The sequence below is a fragment of the Urocampus carinirostris genome, chromosome 3 (genome assembly GCF_059441175.1).
Source record: "Urocampus carinirostris isolate Australia breed hairy pipefish chromosome 3, RoL_Ucar_1.0, whole genome shotgun sequence".
NCBI lineage: Eukaryota > Metazoa > Chordata > Actinopteri > Syngnathiformes > Syngnathidae > Urocampus > Urocampus carinirostris.
Genome location: NC_142351.1, coordinates 47,726,295 through 47,748,470, shown reverse-complemented (window position 1 = coordinate 47,748,470; position 22,176 = coordinate 47,726,295). Strand labels below are relative to the sequence as shown.

Sequence of the window (22,176 nt, the reverse complement as noted above, 5' to 3'; positions counted from 1 at the left end):
AATAATTGCCATTGTTGCTGATCTGTTTGCTCTAAAACCATATTGACTTTCATTAATCAATTTATGTTTATCTACAAATTGTTCTAGTCTATTATTGTAAAGTCTCTCTAATATTTTAGAGAACTGAGGAAGCAGAGATACCGGTCTATAGTTTGTAAAAATGTGCTTGTTCCCATTTTTGTATATTGGTATAACTTTTGCTATTTTCATTTGATTTGGAAATGTGCCTGTTAGAAATGATAGATTACAGATGTAGGTCAATGGTTTCACAATGCTGTTTATAATTTGCTTAATTAGTACCATATCGATGTCAAAACAATCCATAGACGTTTTGTTTTTACAGTTGTTAACCACGTCTAAGATTTCTGATTCCGTAACCCTAGATAAAAACATGGTCTTGGAGTTCATTTTTATTAGTGACTCAAATTGTTTACCACTGCACTCTGGGATATTTGCAGCGAGCTCTGGTCCAACATTTACAAAATAACTATTGAAATTCTCCACAACTTGATTTAAATTATAATTTTCACTGTTCTTATCAATAAAATAGTTTGGATATGCATTGCTTACATTCTTTCCTTTTATTATACTATTTAATATATCCCAAATACCTTTGATATTACTTTTGTTATGATGTAATAAATTGGTATAGTATAATTTCTTGCTTGCTCTTAATATTCCTGTGAATTTGTTTTTATACGTTTTATACCGGGTTTCGGCTTCCTTAGTTCTTAGTTTAATAAATTTTCTATATAAGTAGTTTTTTTTCTTACAAGCATTATGTAAACCCTTAGTTATCCATGGATGGTTTACAGATTTATTCTTAATATTAATTTGTCTCATTGGGCAATTTTTGTTGTACTTGTTGGTGAATATTTCCAAAAATATGTCAAACGCACCATCCACATCATCTGTACCATATATAGCATTCCAGTTTTGTTTAACTAAGTCATCATACAGTGATATAATATTCGCTTCAGTTCTAACTCGTTTGTAAACATAATCCTTAATTGATTCTTGTCTAGTAACCTTTTCATCATACACTGTAAATACTGGTAGGTGATTAGAAATATCACAAACCAGTAACCCGCTGACGTTTGTAAATTCCATATTATTTGTAAATATATTGTCAATGAGTGTTGCACTGTGTGAAGTGAATCTACTAGCCCTTAATATAGTTGGGTACAAACGCACACTGTACATCATATTAATATAGTCATCAATGTTTTTATGTTTGTTTGGATTCATTAGATCGATGTTGAAATCTCCACAAATGAATAGTGTTTTGGCGCTTATTGTTGAATATGTTTTTTCAGCCCAGTTTGTGAAAGTTTCCAGATTTGAGCCAGGTGTTCTATACACACAACTGACTATAATATTTTTCCTTTTTTCATTTATAATTTCTATTGTAATACATTCAAGTAAATCGTCAATGACAAATGACATGTTTTGTAATATTTTCGATTTTAATCTTTTGTGCACATATATAGCTACTCCACCTCCTATTTTGTTAGTTCTATTTACATAGTTCAGGTTATAGTTGTTTAATTCAAAATTTACACCCCTTCCCTCACTGAACCACGTTTCAGAAACTGCAATAACACTAAACGGGTTCTCAAATTGTTGTAAGTATTCAGTGATGTCATCAAAATTTGTGTACATACTTCTACTGTTAAAGTGTATTATTGAGAATTTGTCTTCAGATTTAACAAAGGTATTGTATTCATTTCCAGTATAATATTTGCAATTGTCTGAGCTAGCTGATATGAATTTGTGGTCAGGATCGAAGTCATCTAATCTTGAATTATTGGAGTCAGTGTGATTAACAATGCTCAGTTCCGGTAAATCATGGCCTAATATTTTATGATGGATTTTTTTATTGTGATCTGTAATAAAGGTGTCCATATTGTCAGTCCAGGATGCCATTGTTACACTTCAGGCAAATCTGTCCAGCTCCTGCATTTCTCGAACCCATAATATTTTTGCTTGTTCCGGAGTGCCGTTTAACTTTATGTATACTCTGCAGTTTGAAGTCCATGTTCCTTGTATTTTGTTCGTTTTCCTCAAAAATTGAGCCTGTCTTGCAATGTCAGAGTTTTTTTTTTGCTTAAGTGTTCATTTAAATAAACATTAGTCCCTTTTAGTTTTTTTCCTTGCTTAAGGATTTCATGTTTCCGTTTTCTGTTGACAAACCTTACGATGGTCGCCTTGGGTCGGTTGTCACCTCTTGTTAATTGGTGGCATGCTTCTATGTCCTCAGCATTGATGGATATGCCTTTTTTACTCATAAAAGCAATGACCTGTTGCTCAGCAGAATCCTCATCAGCATCTGTTGCAATATTTGTATTTGCCACAGCCTTGGCATAGGTCCGAGGTTTGATGTCCAGACCGGTGATAATGATGTCATTTATCCTGGTATACTGTTCCAGATCTGCTACGCGTCGTTCTAGCGCAATAATCCTCTTTTCTTTCTCCATGTTTTCGTTTTTTAGGCCTTTGATTTCCGCCATTAAACTCAAAATTGTGTCTTGTTGTCTGGTGACGATATCCATTTTATCCATTAAAAAGCCGAGTGACTTTTTAATTTCCTCGAGTTCTTTATCCCTGCTCGGCATCTTGAAAACTTCACGTTCCTCTTACGGCACCGTCCGCTGATCGCATCACCCGATCGCCCTCTGAGTCTCAAGTTGTTATTTTCGCCGGACTTAGTTTCCCCGACTGTTGGTCGCTATACAAGTAGCGCCGCCATGTTTGCCAGCGTCAACAATGGCCGATCTTTGATGTTGTGGCGACACGCTTTTGGCGTTATGGCGACTCGCTCTTAGCGAAGCACACTCAAACGAGCGACGAGACGATTCGACGCCGCAGAGTCATCCAAAAAGCCGAACGGTCGACGAGCAGGAAAGAAAGCGGCTGCGGGGAGTGAAGGCGAGTCACGTCCGAGCCGAAGCTAGCTTGACTGCCGCTTCCCCGCACGGAGCCGACGTCGCCGATACAAATCTGAAACTTTCCAACAGTTCAAGCTGAAAAATCTCAGTCCAGAATTCTGGTATAGCTGGAATCTGAATCGCGACGACGTGGGAGACACAAAAATTGCCGCCACTCGACAGTACTGTGCAGTCTAATGGTCAGATTTCTCACAATGTACCTTTAAAAGGACAAAGTGTAGTAGTTAGCACTAACAAGTGTTGAAAAACGTAATTCATTAGAAAAACCAAAACAATATTTAAATAAGAAGCAAAATGAACTATCATTTAAATGTGCAATTATTTTGAATGCAGGCATGGTCAATAAATGTTTTATTTATTTCATATACCATGAGCTTCACCCAGTGGGAGCTAAGAGAATTGTCATATATCTTTCTGATACAAGAACCCAAAAACCAAACACTTCAAGAAAATTTAGAAGAAATATAATGCGTTTTACGTTGATTCTCTGTAGTTTGTATTCTTCCTTGTGCTTTTAATACTTCATTTCAGTTGCATAACAAAATACAAATAAAAATAAAAAAGGAATTCATAATATTGCAATCAGGATAATGTGTCAATTAACATTCGCCTTTATTTTTTTTTGTTCAAGCAAGCGTCAGTTACTCAACTTCAATGTAACTGCCATCCTGATTAAAAGCAAAAAAGCAAAGGAAAATATGTCCTCAATGCTGTTACGCTTTTTACGGGTAGACCCATATGGGGAAAGCAGGAGCTGAGGCAGGGGTGCTCAAAATAAGGATGTTATTTTTTAACAAAACCAAGAACAAAGAAACAAACGCACAATAAGTCACAAAACAAATACCACGTTCAAAGCAAATCTATTCTGACCAATTTCAAACCAGAAACAAAAAATCAGACCAGAAATGGAAAATGTAAGGAGCAAAGTAACAAACTAATAAGTAAGCACCAAACGAGTACTAAAATGTACAGAAAAAAACTGAAAAAAAGAAAACAAAACTGCAGTGAGGGTGGAAATGCGAGACAAAGTAACAAACAAAAAAAAAACAAGTGGGCCGAAAACAACTAATAAAATGTCCAAACCAGAAACAGGAAAAGAAAACGAAATGAACTGAATTGATGACAGTATAAATGAAATAACCCGATCTCGTATGCTGTCCAAAATGTCGTCAGGGGGTCAGGATAATTGTGTGTGGTGATTGGAAACACATGTGCCCAGTTCCAAACCTCTGGTGGTAGGAGGCGTACTGGACCCTAACATCTAGCCCCCGTTAGCCCAAAAACAAAACGAATTTGGGTCAGTATATTTTATTAGAAAATATTTTAAAAAGCAAATTGCACTTCTTTTAGCCATCTCAGAGTTCAGCCAATTTCAGATTTTCTCTCTTGAAAAAACGTCAAAGGTGCTCGGATCTGTTTCCTGAAACACTTCCTTGATTTGTTCTTTAGGAGACTTGAACAACTATTATGTCATCTCCACTTGACAGCAGGTTTTAAAATAAAGACGGAGTTGGGTTTGAAATGTTTGATTTAGCTGCTTATTCATAATACACAAACACAATAATAATAGTGATGTGTAATGACGTTCGTGTCTGGTGAGGCAAAATCCAATTTACAAATAAATGATCTTACATTCTGTTTCGTTACCACGGGTTACCATTTGTGAGGCCCCTTCTCAAGGTTTCTTATTTTCATATTGAGGTTTTAAATGTTTCCTTGCCCGCATGTTGGTCTCAGATCAGGGGGTTGTGTAGTTGTAGCACATTTAGAAATACATGTTATTGCCTTACCTCAACTTATATATGTAGTCAATGGGCTCTTCCTTTTGAATGAAAGCATCAATAAATTACCTTTCTTAATGAAAAAAAGTCCAGGCAACAATAAAAAAATACTGGATGGCATGGCTTACCGATAGCCTTCTAAAAGTATCACCATTTTTTTTAGGGCTAAGGTGTGTTCCAAATAGGAATCATTTGTCTCACTATTGCCCTCTGTCCTGAGGCAAAATAATTGCTAGCCTTACTCTGCATCTGCAGACACTCAGCACAATAATATGTTGCATACTAATTGTATTATTATTAGTCTTACCACATAATGTAAAAATTAGGCGATTTTGAAAAAGAAAATCACAATATTGTGAAGTTAAATGAGAAAAACTTTATTTAGCAGCGAATAAATACCACCATTTATTATATTTTATTTTTTTTATATTTACATGATGACTGAAGAGGCACGTACTCACCTGCCTTCCCCAACTGCACATTACTGCCATATTCATACTTGGTGAAGAACAATGTTGACTTCCGCTTGGAGATCATTTACAATATTTTCCTTGACACTATAGACCAGGGGTCTCCAATCTGGTGCCGGTAGGCTCCAGAGCTGGGTCACTGTGATTTTTAAGTAAAAAAAAAATTTCTTTAGTGAGACTTTTTAATCCTACTTCAAATAATTAAACTGTTAATAACATTTTAACAACTAAGTAAAAACAGTATAAGTCATTATTTTAGAAATGCATATGAAATTAGGTGCCCTATGCGCTAATTAGTGACAAAAAATAGATAAAAGGTTGGAGACCCCTGCTGTAGACCAATTTCATGTGACGTAGATGTAAGGTAAGAAACACCATTTTAGAAATATCCTCGAGTGAAGCATTTCATTTGTACAGTCAAACGTATTTAAATTGTCCCTGAAGTAACCAAAGGAGAAGGGTGCTCTTGCTCGTCGTCATCTTCATGACATCACCAATGTTTGCAAACTCAGAAACTGCTACATTCTCTTAGACAATTGCTAAAAGATGATCACTGATGTAATTTTCAGCACAGTTAAAAGTCCAGCAACCTGGTAGTGAACCGGATTCATTGAAGTAAACTAATTCATAAATCTGACAGCAAGCGCTAAGACACCCCACCATAGTTACGGTATCTACGTATCACAAGCAGAGCAAATACAGCAGCCGAAACAACAACACCTTTAGTCGATATTCCAAAAAGCATAGCCATATTATGTCTTCCACATTATCAGTGTCTGAAACTCATGACAAAAAGTGACCGGACACCAGTAAACACATAAAGTTGCCTGTCCCATTTTTCACAACTTGAAACACAATAAGACGACTAATCGCAAAAAAGTCTCTGTTGCAAAGTATTAGGGATTGACAATCAGAAACTATAACAGAACAACACTTTAAAATTAAGTTTATTATGAATCTACTTATGTTCCCTCCGGGCACTCCGGTTTCCTCCCACATTCCAAAAACATGCATGTCAGGTTAATTGGCTGTTCCAAATTGTCCCTAGGTGTGAATGAGCGAGCGAATTGTCTGTCCCTGTGTGCCCTGCGACTGGCTGGCAACCAGTTCAGGGTGTCCACTGCCCGAAGATAGCTGGGATGGGCTCCGGCCCCCCCGCGACACTACTGATGATAAGCGGTGCAGATAATGGATGGATGAATGGATACATCTACTTATAACATTCATTGCGTGTCTATGACATCACTGTTTTCCATCTGCCATCAGTATGTACCTGTATTTACTCATCTTCATTCATGCAATGTTTGCGTTGCGTCGTCTGCTACAAGCCACGTGAACTTTCCACGATGCTTTTAATGTACATTTACGTTTTGTAGCCTCATGAATTTTGTTAGTTTCTTTTGAATCTTTCTTCTGGGGCTGAGGTTTTGGCTTGATTCCTAACCACTTCGCCATTGTTCTCTGTGCGTCTACTTTGGAAAATGATATGCAAATGCACGACCTTATAACGCTTGGGAGAGTCCGGAAGCACAAAGTTATTTGATGCGGGCTTCTGATTGGCTGCCGAGTATGCAAATTGCCAAACAAACCGAAATTCACAAATTCCCAAACTGAACGAAGATTACAAAATCGGAATAAAGCAAATGTTTGATTTAAAAAAAAAAACTTGCGGTTTTTTTTTTTCTTGAAAGTTGTCGGCCACCTGGGCGGAGACATTTTGTAAGTTGTACGCCCGAGGTAAAAGATGCATGCCCCGGGCGTCCGGGCAGACGTTATTTCAGACACTGACATGATGCAAACTTAACTCAAAAGTCAGGAGAAAGGGGTCTCAATTATTATATGGATAGCTATATTCATGTCATCAAGGTGTCTAAAGACGCTAACCTTGTAAGGGTGGATGCAAATTTGGCAATCTACGAGAAGGTCAGAAGCCCCATACCAACTACACATAGAAATCGATTTAGATTTGTGAGAGAAAATGGCATACAGAGGATATACAATGAGTGATCTAGTACATCAAATTTATGAAACAAGTGGTGTAATTTGCATTTGTGCCGAGTCTACAGCGGATAACATGTGGAAATTACATCACAGGTTTCATAAATGTGATAGACTGGATCACGAATTGCATATTTTATCCAGCCCATAATTTACAAGATTTACTTCAATTAAGAAACACCACCTTCGCTTGCATTTGTTTTTGTCATACGCTGAAAAGATATGCTAACGAGGGCGCAGTAATATACTCAAAGTAAGTGCAAGTAAAGCCGCTGCATTAACTTACAAACTTCACACCGGTAAACCGCATTGGTTACTATGCATAGTTATCTAATTATCTTAAAACAGATACAAAAAGCTATCTGTTACTCTAAGGGCCCTCCGCCCCAGTCTAGTGTAACGAAATCTACGTTAAAAAAAAGTCTGTCTAAACACCAAGACCATGAATTAAAAAAAAAAATTGGACTGTACTTAAAACTAGGGGTCGACTGATTATCGAGCGGGCTGATTATCGGCAACAGTATTTGGAATTTGACATATATCGATATGGACATTTTCATTTATACGACAGGCTGATTATTTAGGCTCAGATGCAGCTGAGCCTCTCTCTCTTTTTCTCTCCTCCCTATTTCTCGAATGCTAACCACCCCGCACCTTCTGATTGGATAAGCGACCGGGGGCGGAGCCACTGAAGCAGGAAGAATAATGTTAGAGCAGAGTAAACAACAGCAGCTTTGCTAACTAGCTACATCCAAGTACCCAAATGCCTGTCAGCCAAAATCATTGGTAATATTGAGATTTTAAAAAGTCCCTAGTAAAAAAGTGTGTGTGTGATTAAGAGATGGCATAAAAAGTGTCGTTAACTTGTTTTAGGGAAGCACGTTCAGGTGGAGACTAATATGATTAGATCTTATCAAAACATTAGTCTGTCAATCTGGTTGTAAAACAAGAGTGCTCACACTTTTTAATTTGCGAGCTCCGTTGAAACTTCGATGCCTTTTTTTAAAGGTAATTTAAATTATGTTGATTGTATTAATTTATGTATTGATTGATTTATATATTTGTTGTTTTGGGATCGTATTAGTGCAATATGCGTTAAGTGCAAAAATAGTCAACATTGTGCAAAAATAGTCAACATTGTGCAAAGTGAGCATAGGCATGAATACAATTTTACATCTGCATGAGGTAGTGTGTTTGAAAGAGTTTCAGTTTTTTGTGCAGTGTGTGTTAAGGGTGGTAATGGCTCTGGGGAAGAAACTGTCTCTGAGTCTGTTTGTTTTTGTTTTTTTGTGACCTGTAGCGTCTGCCGGAAAGCAGCAGGTCAAAGAGGTGGTGGCCGGGGTGAGAAAAGTCCTTCAAGATGTTTTCTGCTCTGCTGAGGTAGCGAAAGCAGGCAATGTCCTCCAGACTGGGTAGAGAGCAAACAACGAATCTGTCTCCTTTAAATACTAATAATCCATATCAGCCCTGGACAACCATCTGTTGATCCTAGCTTAAAACTGAATTTTTCTTACTTTCACTATTTTCCTGCTACACTTACTAAAAAACTGCGGTGATGAGCATAAAGTCGCTTACCAGGAGTTATCCACCCCCATTCAGTACCCGAACAGCTTTGCTTAAAGTAAGATAAAATAAGCTAGGAGCTGTGGAAAGTATATTAAAAGGGCTTTTTGAACTCAGTTGAGCATTGTTAACATATACTAAATAGAAAAAATATTCTACTTTCAACTTTTTTGGGACACCTCTAACTTTAAAGGTGCAGTCCAACATAAAAATGTGTTATTCTATGCCGCTATTCTCTGGCTAGGTCACGATTGCAGCCTAAGTCAGATCATTACGTGCACATCTTTGCCATGCTCGAATAAACTCTCATTTTTTTCATCTTTTTGGGGGTTTGTGTTGGACTCCATTTTAAACAGGCATTTATATAAATACAAAGGCTCTTTGAACTCAGTCGGGCATTGTTAACACATGCTTAATAGAGAAAATAATACAAATCTTTCACCTTTTTAAGTACACCTTAAACGCTGCAGCATACCTTTAGGAATAACCATGAACATCAATCAGTCATAAATGAATCCATAATTGGTGTTGGCTACACTTACATTAAATTTTCATATTAAGGCGGGGGCCTCAAAATTGAAGCCCAGTGGCCGCAATTGCCCCTGGGTTGCAATTTTGACACCCCTGATCTAAAGGTTTTGTTTCCTGAAAGGTGACGATTTTGGAGAAAACCCAACGGCACAAATATGCACAATGCGCTGCAAGATAAATGGCTTTAAAATAGCAATTCTTCCACACTTACCATGCAAGGCATTTCCAGAAAATGTTAAATTCCAATAACATATTATTAAAACCCAAATCAAATGAATGTCAATTTAGTCAAACAGGAGCATGACGACCATGACAACGATATTACAAACCAAGTCCATGATAAAGGATGCACAACAATACCTATCAACCCCTCTTAGGTGAATGGGCCTCCACAACCAGCCTTGCAAAAAGACAAATTAGACCTGCCCCCTTTCGAATGTGTCAAGAGCATTCATTAACTAGCCAAGCAAGCCCAGACTTGCCTATAAAGATTAGAGCAATCCAATAGATGTGAACTTACACATACAAGGCAAGAAAAAAATAATATTTGTTTAAAATCGACAAGCGGAACAATCCATCATTGCTTCGGCCTTTGTCAATTTACAGACTCAGAGTAGAAATGGAAATTTTGGCTCTTTATAGGGGTCATTAAAAAGAGGCGCCTTTTTCAACTTCCAAACAGATTGTTTTTGTTGCTTCAATCCATATATTACCAATTATTATGCCACATTATACACTAAATTATTGATAATGGGGAAAGATAAAGCAAAAAAGACTTACAAAAACATAAAAAGGAAAAATGATACAAAAGGCGAAAATACAAAAATAGCCAAGAAAAAAAAGGAGAAAAAAAGACAAGAAAGTAAAAACAAAGTAAAAACATTCTTACGTAACATTATGTAAAAGATGTAAAAAGCAAGGAAAAAGAAAAGAGAAAAAGTGAATAAAGAAAAACGAGAAAAAAAGTAAAATGCAAGGAAAAAAGAGTCAAAACAAGGAGAAAAAAAGGGAAAGGAGAGGAAAAAAGGAGAAAATACAGTTTAAAAAACTGATAAAAAAGCTGAGAATATATTTTTTAAAGACAGGATTTGGGAATACTATTAATGGGTATATTACCATTAATAAAATAACATAATGCGAAAAATGAATTATCAATATTTAAAAAAAATCTATTATTCTACCAATTTAGCATTTTTGATCATCCTACATTCACTTTAAACTCATTTAAACTGGGAACCTTTTTAGACTAAGCAACATTAAAGTAGAGCCACTCAAAAATGCTGGAAAAAACACATGGCACAACAACATGAAATTAAAAAAATGTACTTTTCAGTCCCAAAAACTTTTATTCTATGAAATACAAGAATACATTACTTTTTTATGAAAAATAAAAGCAAATTGTAAAAAAATAAAATAAAAAATACCACTGTACAGTATACACTCAACAAACTTAAAAGTGGTTGTTATTGATGTGTCCTTAAAAAGTTAGAATACTTTTTTTATTAAGTATGTGTATACAATGCCCAACTGAGTTCAAAGAACCTTTATTTTCCACCGCTCCTATCTGCTTTTATCTTATCTTTAGCACCACTGTCCTGGGACTCTCAACAGAAAGAAAGAGGAAGAATGTGTGAAGAGTGAAACATTCTCCTTCCCAGTAGTTTTTTTTCGTGTAGCCTGAAAATGGAGAAAGTAGGAAAAGTCCTGTTTTAAATACAGTCCATATGCCAACCAAAACCCCAACAATATGAAAAAGCAAGAGTTTATTAGTACTTGAGGAATGATCTGAATGAGGCTGCGTCATGACTTTGAGCCAGGAGATGGCAGTAGAGAGTAGCAACATATCAAGTAGCAGACACTACCTTAAAAGTGAACACAGAATCCATTAAAAAAAAATATTGACAAATCTATGAGCATAACCAGCCTGTTTTGGGGGTGCTCCAAATTCAACCCAAACAACCCCCGAAATTATAGCATTTAAAAAAATCTATTTCAGGATAAGCTCAAATATGATAAAAAATGCTGGATAAAAAAAAGTTAAACAAAGCAAAGATATATGAACAACGCGGCATCGAAAATACTCCACTGCCTTGAAATGGTTCAGTCCATTTGATTCCTTGCATTGCTTTCACCCCTCCCACTCCTCTTTCGTCCGGCTAGGTTTCACTTGCTGCATAGCAGCGGAGTCTGTGGAGGCACCAGTGCATTATGGTGAGAGTATGTTATACAGTGGTTATAATGGACAACTATTTTACCACCAGATACCAAAACGTTGTTATTATCAACATATAGTATTCCTTATTACTGTGGACAATTTTTTTCAATTTCCACCACAGGTTTTCAATTGGGTTGAGATCTGGGCTATTTGCAGGGCATGACATTGACTGGATGCATCTTTCTCCAAGGGATGCTTTCACAGTTTTTGCTCTGTGGTATGACGCATGGTCATTTTGGAAAATGAGTTCCTCCTTGATCTGCTACCTTATCGTGGTGGAGGAGTTTGTGTGTCCCAATGTCCCAATGATCTTAGGAGCATAACAAACCGGTTCTAGGTGAGTGGCCAGACAAAACCCAGATCAGAAGTCCCCTTATGACGACAAAACACATTGGTCCTCAATTTCCCCTCGCCCGGACGTGGGTTACCGGGGCCCCCTTCTGGAGCCAGGCCTGGAGGTGGGGTCCGCTGGCGAGCGCCTGGTGGCCGGACCTTTACCCACGGGGTCCGGCCGGGCACAGGCCGAAGGGTCAACGTGGGACCCTCTTCATTTGGGCTCACCACCTGTAGGAGGAGCCAAAGGGGTCGGGTGCGCAGAGAGCTGGGTAGCGGCTAAGGGAGGGGTCCTTGGCGCGACGATCCCCGGCTACAGAAACTGGCTTTTGGGAAGGAGCCCGAGTTGGTGTGTGAGGTTGAGAAATTCCGACTAGATATAATCGGACTCACCTCCACGCACGGCTTGGGCTGGGGTACCAGTCCTCTCGAGAGGGGTTGGACTCTCTTCCACTCTGGAGTTGCCCGTGGTGAGAGGCGCAGAGCCAGTGTGGGCATATTAGTTGCTCCACGGCTCAGCGCCTGTACGTTGGGGTTCAGCCCAGTAGACGAGAGGGTAGCCTCCCTCCACCTTTGGGTGGGGGTACAGGTTCTGAATGTTGTTTGTGCTTATGCACCAAATAGCAGTTCAGAGTACCCACCCTTCTTGGAGTCCTTAAAGGGTGTGCTTGAGAGCGGGCCCCCTGGGGACTCCCTCGTACTAATGGGAGACTTCAACGCTCACGTGGGCAATGACAGTGAGACCTGGAGGGGCGTGATTTCGAAGAACGGCCCCCCCGACCTGAACCCGAGTGGTGTTTTGTTATTGGACTTCTGTGCCCGTCATGGTTTGTACATAACGAACACCATGTTCAGACATATGGGTGTCCATATGTGCACTTGGCACCAGGATACCCTAGGCCGTAGTTCGCTGATCGACTTTGTCGATGTTTCGTCGGACCTGCAGCCGCATGTTCTGGGCACTCGGGTGAAGAGAGGGGCGGAGCTGCCATCAACACTGTGTATAGTGCCGATGGGGCGCTGCTGACCTCGTCCCGGGACATTGTGAATCGATGGGCGGAGTACTTCGAAGACCTCCTCAATCCCACCGACACGTCTTCCTCTGGGGACTCCTAGTTGGGCTCTCGCATCTCTGGGGTTGAAGTCACCGAGGTGGTCAAAAAGCTCCTTGGTGGCAGGGCCCCGGGGGTCGATGAGATCCGCCCGGAGTTCATTAGGCTCTGGATGTTGTGGGCGTGTCATGGTTGACAGTGCCTCTGGACTGGCAGACTGGGGTGGTGGTTCCCTTCTTTAAGAACGGGGACCGGAGAGTGTGTTCCAACTACAGGGTAATCACACTTCTCAGCCTCCCTGGTAAGGTCTATTCAGGGGTATTGGAGAGGAGGGTCCGCCAGGAGGTCGAATCTCGGATTCAGGAGGAACAATGTGGTTTTCATCCTGGCCGTGGAACACTGGACGAGCTCTACACACTCTGCAGGGTCTTTGAAGGTGCATGGGAGTTTGCCTGTCCGGTCTACATGTGTTTTGTAGACTTGGAGAAGGCATTCAACTGGGTTCCTCGGGAGGCCCTGTGGGGGTTGCTTCGGGAGTATGGGGTACTGCACAGTCTTATCCGGGCTGTGCAATCCCTGTATGCCCGGTACCAGAGTCTGGTCCGCATTGCCGGCAGTAAGTCGGATTCGTTCCCGGTGAGGGTTGAACTCCGCCAGGGCTGCCCTTTGTCACCGATTCTGTTCATAACTTTTATGGACAGAATTTCTAGGCGCAGCCTTGGTGGGGATGGAGTCCGGTTTGGGGGCCTCAGCATTGTGTCACTGCTTTTTGCAGATGACGTGGTGCTGTTGGCTTCCTCAGACCGTGATCTTCAGCTCTCGCTGGAGCGATTCGCAGCCGAGTGTGAAGCGGCTGGAATGGGGATCAGCACCTCCAAGTCTGAGACCATGGTACTCAGTCGGAAAAGGGTGGCATGTTCCCTCTGGGTTGGGGATGAGATCTTGCCCCAAGTAGAGGAGTTCAAGTATCTTGGGGTCTTGTTCACGAGTGAGGGTAAGATGGAACGGAAGATCGACAGACGGGTCGGTGCAGCGTCTGCCGTCATTCGGACACTGTACCAGTCCGTCGTGGTGAAGAGGGAGCTGAGCCGAAAGGCAAAGCTCTCGATCTACCGGTCGATCTACGTTCCTACCCTCACCTATGGTCATGAACTTTGGGTTATGACCGAAAGAACACGATCCCGGATACAAGTGGCCGAAATGAGTTTCCTCCGTAGGGTGTCTGAGATTTCCCTTAGATATAGGGTGAGAAGCTCAGTCATCCGGGAGGGACTCTGTGTAGAGAGGAGCCAGTTGAGGTGGCTCGGGCATCTGATAAGGATGCCTCCTGTTCGCCTCCCTCGGGAGGTGTTCCGGGCATGTCCCACCAGCAGGAGGCCCCGGGGCGACCCAGGACACGCTGGAGAGACTATGTCTCCCGGCTGGCTTGGGAACGCCTCGGGATCCCGTCGGATGAGCTGGAGGAGGTGGCTGGGGATAGGGACGTCTGGGCTTCCCTTTTAAGGCTGCTACCCCCGCGACCCAACCCCGGATGAGCGGAAGATAATGGATGGATGGATGGAGTTCATCATCCCCAAACATCTTTTGAATTGAAAGAATAAGAAAGCTGTTCAAAATGTCAATGTAAAATTGTGTGTTTTGAGGTTTTCCTTGCCCTCATGTAGGTTTTAGATCAGGAGATGGTGTAAAAATAGTCTGTAGTTTGCAATAATCTTTGGTCTGTCTAGCCCTTTGAGAATCCTTGGGATTAAGGACTATACAAATAAACATGATTTGACTTGACTCATTTTAGCTGCATTGAATCTAATTATGCTACTGTCTGGCAACCAGTTCAGAGAATCCCCTGCCTACAGCCCGATGATAACTGGGTGGACTCCGGAGCCCCTGCGATCCTACTTAGGATAAGTGGCGCAGATAATGGATGGGTGGATGAATCGAATGCAACTCTAAACAGCAGCTTTGCAACCCCCAATGGCAGGCGACAGCTTAATCTCTAAAGTGTAGGGTGGAATTATAAAGTGTTGAATAGAATGCACCATTGTCTAATATGTTTCCTAATTCTTCTTCTATATGTTTATGTGTGTGCACTCTGTTCAAAATAACAGAGTAAAAACTGGGCATGGCGTAATAATACCGTTTCTGCTAACCACAAATTGTAATGTCATGTTCACAAATGGGAAGTGACAATCTAGTACAGTGTTGAACACGCCTGAATCGCCTGAGGTGAAAAAACAAAAAATAATCAGTTGACACTCTGGGTGCTCAGCAAACCCAAAGCTCTGAACCTAAAATCGTCCGAGAAGCAATCACAAGAGGGAAAAAAAAAGCATCTCTAGAGGAACCGGCTCTTGATTTGTGGGGCTCCAGCTCCCGTTGTTCACTTCCAGAAGCTCATAGAGCCCTTTTGTTCAGAAACGACACATCACTAACTCATAAAAGTCCATGTCTGAGTCATTGGAGTAAGAGCGCATAAGTCTACAGATGGCTGAGGAGTGATTTGCCAATCTGGGTGGTGTCTTTAATTAGCCCGGCCCCAACCCACACAGGACAAAACCACTCCTCACTCCCTGAGGAATCACAGTGGGGAGATGGAGGAGAGGGAAAAGGCAGAACAAGAGAGGGAAAGTGTCTTGGAGGGAACACTGGAGGGAAAAGTCAAACAAATAGAAAACCACAACACACACAACTGCACACACTAATGTGTACGTAGGTCATCTCTGCTCAGGGCTCACAAAAATATCACTTGATTCTAGTGGTGGGCTTTCAGGGTCTGCAAGACCTTCTCTGCTGACCTAAAAAATGCTGAATCATGTGAGATTGATTATAGTTGTCCCTGAACTAAAGTAACTTAAATAATTCAAAATGGTCAGCTTCCTTTCATTGCTGTTCCCCTAGTTGTGCTGCTTCAAGGTGTGTTTTCATATTCAAGCATTTAACCAATCAATTTTCAGCCATTACTTGTTGCCGGGGTCAGAAATCTACCCTGAGCCCTTCATATTGGGGGCGGCAGTAGCTCAGGAGGTAGAGCGCTCGTCTTGGGATCAAGGGATCCCAGTTCGAATCCCGGCTCGTCCGTGTTACATGTCGAAGTGTCCTTGGGTAAGACCCTGAACCCCTAATACCCCCAATAAGCAGGTTAGTGCCTTACATGGCTGCAAGGCCGCTATTGGGAAATGTGCAGCACATTGTAAAGCGCTTTGGGAAGTCATTGACTTGAAAAGCGCTATATAAATGCAGATCATTGCATTTCATTTTCATTTCATTTCATATTCAGTTATGCAGGTTCTGTAGCAAAAATGTCGCTAAAGCTGTTGATTTTGTCAGATTTCGAGTTGGTGAGACCAGGGTCTTCTAGCTAGCATAAGAAAACGGCAGCGTTTTCACAGACTCTGATTGGCTAGGAGGCGGTAATGCACCAACATCACAGTGCCAACCACTGTTAAACTTGAAGAAGATAAAGAAGAATATTGCTCATTACGTAGGTCGTGATCTACTGGTGGATCCCAGATGTAGTACTGGTAGATCGCACTGCTATCTACGCTTGAAATGCAGCATGTTATCATTACAGTGTTAGTTATAACTTATTTGACACATCATTGAGCTTGAAAAAAACACTGAGTTGACAATTTTTACGATTAGATTTTTTTTAAATTTTGAGTGGACACGATTGATTTGTAATTTTATGAGGATAGCCATAAAGGTTTATAGCTCCAAAAATTGTTATACAGGGTTGGACTAGGTGTGAAAGGCACGACCTGTCACTGGTTGATTCCTTTATTTTGCTCCTACCATGACGTTGTCATTCATGTCTCTCATGTGGTAGACATCCATGGACACCTCAGAAGTGCTGCTCGGGTTCATCGACGTACTTAAAGACGGTACTGGACGTCCACCCCCTTGGTTACTGGGCGGGAGGTCATAATAGGTGCTGTCGGGCTCCCTGTAGGAACAGTGGGCCGGTTGATGAAACTAAAGACAGTGCTAAACTTCTCTTTACATATATTATATGTTTTCTTTCAAACTTTGAGTTTCTGATGCACTTACAACTTGGGCCAGTTTCCAAACAGTACCTTGTATAAATAAATTATGTATATATATATCATCTCATCTCATCTCATCTCATCAGCCGTACCGCTTATCCTCATTAGGGTCGCGGGGGTATATATATATATATATATATATATATATATATATATATATATATATATATATACACACATAATTTACCTATCTATTCCAAAGTTCTTTTTATCTTATGTTTCTCTTCAAAGCAGGGGTGTCAAACTTATTTTAGTTTAGGGGCACATGGTCAAAAAAAGCATTCTCACTGTGGCCGGAACATTAAATTAATGGCATTAAAAGTGTGCTTTAGCTGGAGGACTGGGGTTCTTTTTGGAGGCTCACAATTAAATTATGATTTAGGGATGCAAAATATGATTACAAAACAATTATTGATGGGGTTTCCTCAATACCTTTTACATTAATTAATATTGAATCCCTTGTAGTGCTTATCACTTGCATTTAAAATAATGATAATAATAAGCATACTTTTTTTAAAAAGGGTGCAAAACACTAATTGAATTTATTTCCATTGCATTTTATTCAGCAGCACGGCAGAGCAGTGGTTAGCGCATGTGCGACACAGTTCTGAGGTCATGAGTTTGAACCTTCTTGTATGCAGTTTACATGTTCTCCCCATGCTAGCGTGGGTTTCCCCCCACATTCCCAAAACATGCATGTCAGGTGAATTGGCCGGTCCAAATTGTCCCTAGGTGTGAATGAGAGAGTGAGTTGTCTGTCTCTGTGTCCCCCTGCGACTGGCTGGCAACCAGTTCAGGGTGTCCCCTGCCCACTGCCCGAAGATAGCTGGGATGGGCTCCAGCACCCCCCGACATTACTGAGGATAAGCGATACAGATATTGAATGGATGGAAGGATGCATTTTATTCAATTCGGGTAAACTCATGCAGACTGGAAAGTCACAAAATACTGTATTAACAATAATATGAATGATTGATTGATATAAAAGTCCTTTTTTATTTTTATGTAATGAAAATGTTGACCTGAATACGGAAACGTCACTCTTAGATTTCATATCTACTACATAAATGAGCTTAAGCCTCTTTACACTCCTGCAAAGACACTCAGGTACTTTTTTTTCTGTTGACTTAAACAGTGTGCCCGGGAATTTTATTTTAAGCAAATAACATAGGGGTTGTTTTTTTTTAATGCTCTCTGGTTTATCAATAGTCGTCAGCAAATACAACTACAGTGGGTGCTTTGCGAGTGGCACCGAGCTTTGGCCACATCCAGTGGAAATATGTCAAACTTCAAGTCATTGTGGCTGGCTCATTTTTCTCTTGGGCTTCTCTCAGCATTATCTCGCGGGGTACATTTGGCCCGTGGGCCATGGTGTTGACACATATGCTCTAAAATCTTTATTATAAGGTTTTCCTGGAGTGAAATGTCTACTTTCAATGTTATCATTTTTGATTACAAAAATATGGCTACCCGATTGGTTGCATAAGGACAATAAACAAAGCCATTTCTATCAGCAAAAGGTGAATGATAATTTAACCAAAGCATAAAAAAAGGAAAATTGTGCAATGCAGAATTCAACCCGATAACTAAATTTAAAAAAAACTGGGTTTTGAACAATATTCTGGCAGTGTGAAACATTATGAACTTATATGATTGATCTGTTTTGTATTTTTAATGATGTTGTTGGTTAGAAAATATTTTAATTGATTTACTCGTGCGAACACTTACAGGGAGCTCCACAAGTGCTCAAAGTTGCCTCCTTCTTCATTCGGTGAGGTTTGAGACATTTTGCTTGTTGAGTAGTCTGGCGAAGGGCAGATCACTCTGTGACACAAATACAAAATATTATTCCGACATATTTGGTGTTGGGAGTAATGCGTTACAAAGGAACCCATTCCTAGAACACAATTACTGTTCTCAGTAATTAGTACTGTGAAGCATGATTTTTAACCTCAATTGTCATTACGACATTGCTCCTCCTACTTTTTTAAAAGAAGATCGAGAATCGCAACATCTGCTGGAGTTTTGGAGTTGCAACACAATACTAAATACAACAAATGATATATACCTACCAAACACACCTGAAAACAGTTACGGCGGAGCTGTCTCAAGCACAGAGTACGAGGGCATGTATTTTCTCCTTTCTGATATTCTTCCTTACGTACATACTCGCATCTGAGCCATACTTTCTTATTCATGTTATTGCACAAGACTAAAAATATACACCTCGCGACTTATTTTGGGGATTTTTGTTGCTGCTTAATGTTATTGCACTTTTTCTTATTGCACTATTGTTACGATGTACAATTATTTTTCGTTGCACTATTATTACAACTTATGCCAGTCTTTAGGCACTAAGTTGTAAATATATTTTTTCTGCTTTTTATCCTGATAGTCTATCTTTTCTTTCCTCTTTAAAAATGGTGTCCGTAACTTTAAAATATTGTACTGGGTGATGCCACATACTGGCTGAAATAATCATTGAAGCTTCTTTGGCTGCGCGAATAATCTCATGCATGTGAAATCACACCCTCCTTTACTCCAGCAAAACACGCTTTGTGCCCGGAACAACGAAGGTAAAAATAAGACAAAGCAGAAAAGCGCGGTGGAGAAATATATTCGTAACAGAGTGATTTTGGCCTTTTAATTTGTAAAATGATTTCTGGCACTACACCACGCCTTGAGAAAAAAGGAAAATGTCTTGGACATGACCCAAAAATCGAGAAGGAAATATTCGAGTGGTAACAAAATGGCTATGGAGTGTCTCAACTGTTAAGGAATATGAAGATTTCACTGCCTCCACAGGATGGTCTACACGTTTTTCTCCTATTTATTGTATTATGTGGCAATTATAAAGCACTTTTATGGGGTCGGCAACAATGACAGTACACACTGTAATTTGTAACTAGATTGTTACTTAAAGAATAAAGCGCTACTTTTGGTTTTCAGTAATCTGAAAGGGTAACTAATTTAGTCTTTAAATGAAGTAATTAGTAACTGTAATGGATCACTTTTTCAAGTAACGTGCTCAACACTGGACATGTTGTAGATACTGGGATTCTCATTTGTACGGATGTGCGCACATACGCAAACACACAGACTATGCACGGGTGTGATGGAACCAATCGGGGGTGTCAGGGGGCCTGGGCGTGCCCAGACCAGCCAACTCAACAGTGATAGAAGGCTCGGAAGTAGTGATGGGAATTACGGCGTTTTTAAGGAACCAGCTCTTTCGGCTCGGCTCACTAAAAATAGCCATCTCTTTTGGGTCCCAAACGCCTCTTCAGATTGTTTTTGTTGCTTTAATCCTTATATTCCCAATTATTATGAAAATAATGCAAGGAACGATTAATGAAGGAATGATTCAAAAAGGAGGGAAAAAAACCAAAAGCACAAAAAAGATAAAAGTTAAAAAAGAACAACAAAATAAAAAAGGAAAACAAAGAGAAAAAAAACAAGAAAAACGTGAACAAAGAGGCAGTAAAAAAAACATGGAAAAAATAACAAAAAAAGAAAAACAGAAGAAAAAACAAAAAAGACAGGGTTCTGGGGCTTCTTTTGATTGGTATATTCCCAATGATAATGTAACATAATTCCCAAAACGAATTTATTATCAAAAACATCTATTATTCCTCTAAATTCATTTTTTTCCACATTATGGTGAACTTTTTATTAATTTAAACTTTTAACCTTTTCATACTAAGCCACATTAAAGTCAAGCAACTCAGAAACTATGAAAAACACACAGGAAAACAAAATGTCAATTTAAAAACATTCAACTATGAAACATAAGAATTCCCTTCCCGAGACTCGTCATCTTCAAAGTCTTTTTGAATTTAAAAAATACATATTCTATCTATTTATCTCTCTCTCTCTCTCTCTCTCTCTCTCTCTCTCTCTCTCTCTCTCTCTCTCTCTCTCTCTCTCTCTCTCTCTCTCTCTCTCTCTCTATATATATATATATATATATATATATGTTGAACCAATTATTTATGTTTAATTTATTTCAGTGCAAGGTTGTTGTATACATTTGCTAAGGAATATGTTCGCAAAGGTTTTCAAAAACAGAACAAAAACGACGTATCGCCTTTACCTAATTGTTTTTAAATTTTGGGATTATGTTTAATTGATTTCATATGCTGGGGAGCATATATACCAATGCTCCCCAGCATATGAAATAAATTAAACATAAATAATTAGGTCTAATAATTTATGTTTAATTTATTTCATTTATATAATTGATATATCTTCTTTCTTAACGATTATACGAGTTCCTGACCAATTGTGCAACTTTGAAGCACAAAGGCAGATATCATGTTAAGGTTTCATGTTAAATTGTCTTTATACTCCAGGGTGACGGCCTCCATGGCAACTTGCACGCATCTTATACAAAACCAATGCTTCCCATGAGTCAATAAAAAGCACACTCCCAAATGTAAATCAATTAAATAAAGGCCGACACGTTTTTGTTCTGTCATTTTAAACCCCAACGAAAGGATTTATGAGCAAATTCATACAACAATAACCTTGTGCTGAAAGAAATTAAAAATAAATACATCGTTCGACACTCGGCTAATACACCAACCAAACGAAAATAATGAAATTGTGTAATTTTCCCTTATAGGCCAATATGTTTTTTGTTCTGTTCTCTCAAACCCTCGTAACGAATACCGCTTTAAATGTCGTTTCAAAACTGGGAAAATATATCTTGCGACTTATTTTATTTTTTTGTTGTTGCTGCTAAATGTTATTGGCCTTTTTTCACTGCACTATTTATTTTTATTGCATTAATATAACGTATGCGAGTATCTAAGCATTACGTTTTAAACATTTGATTCCAACATTTGCTATTTATCCTGACAGTCTTCTATCTGTTTTATTTCCTTTAAGTCTTTATTACATGTTAACCCTGGGGTGCCATGTCTAATCTCGTTGCATACGATGTATGACAACATTGATACAAATTATATAAAATACAATTCAATTCAAATCAATTCAAAACATTTTGTCTTAAAAGAAAATACGATATCGGCACAACAAAGTCAAGTCTGTAGCCCCGTTTTGATGAAATTGAGGAACCCTTCACGTTTCGTAATTTTGGATTAGCTGTCACCTGTTTTTTTCTGAAAATTATTGAAACAAAAGGAAATGGCTACAAAACGAAACACTGGAACCATGCAACGATAACCAGATACGTCAATTTGTTACCAAAATGATTTAATCCGACAATAACATTAGGATGAAA

At 39.4% G+C, this 22,176-nt stretch overlaps 1 protein-coding gene across 2 annotated transcripts in view; it reads right to left on the bottom strand.

Annotated features, from left to right (window-relative positions):
• The window catches only part of tp73 (tumor protein p73), a 57,419-nt gene that overhangs the window by 35,127 nt on the left and 116 nt on the right, over window positions 1-22,176 (bottom strand). The window contains exons 2-3 of one of the 2 annotated variants that reach the window (XM_088332110.1): window positions 18,660-18,755; window positions 16,681-16,831 (exon numbers count right to left, since the gene is read on the bottom strand). In XM_088332110.1, the coding sequence (XP_088188236.1) occupies window positions 16,681-16,831; window positions 18,660-18,718 (210 nt within the window). In that variant the 5' untranslated portion in view covers window positions 18,719-18,755. Of the gene's footprint in view, window positions 1-2,193; window positions 2,921-16,680; window positions 16,832-18,659; window positions 18,756-22,176 lie in introns of those variants that run through there. The other variant, XM_088332109.1, reaches the window with a different exon arrangement.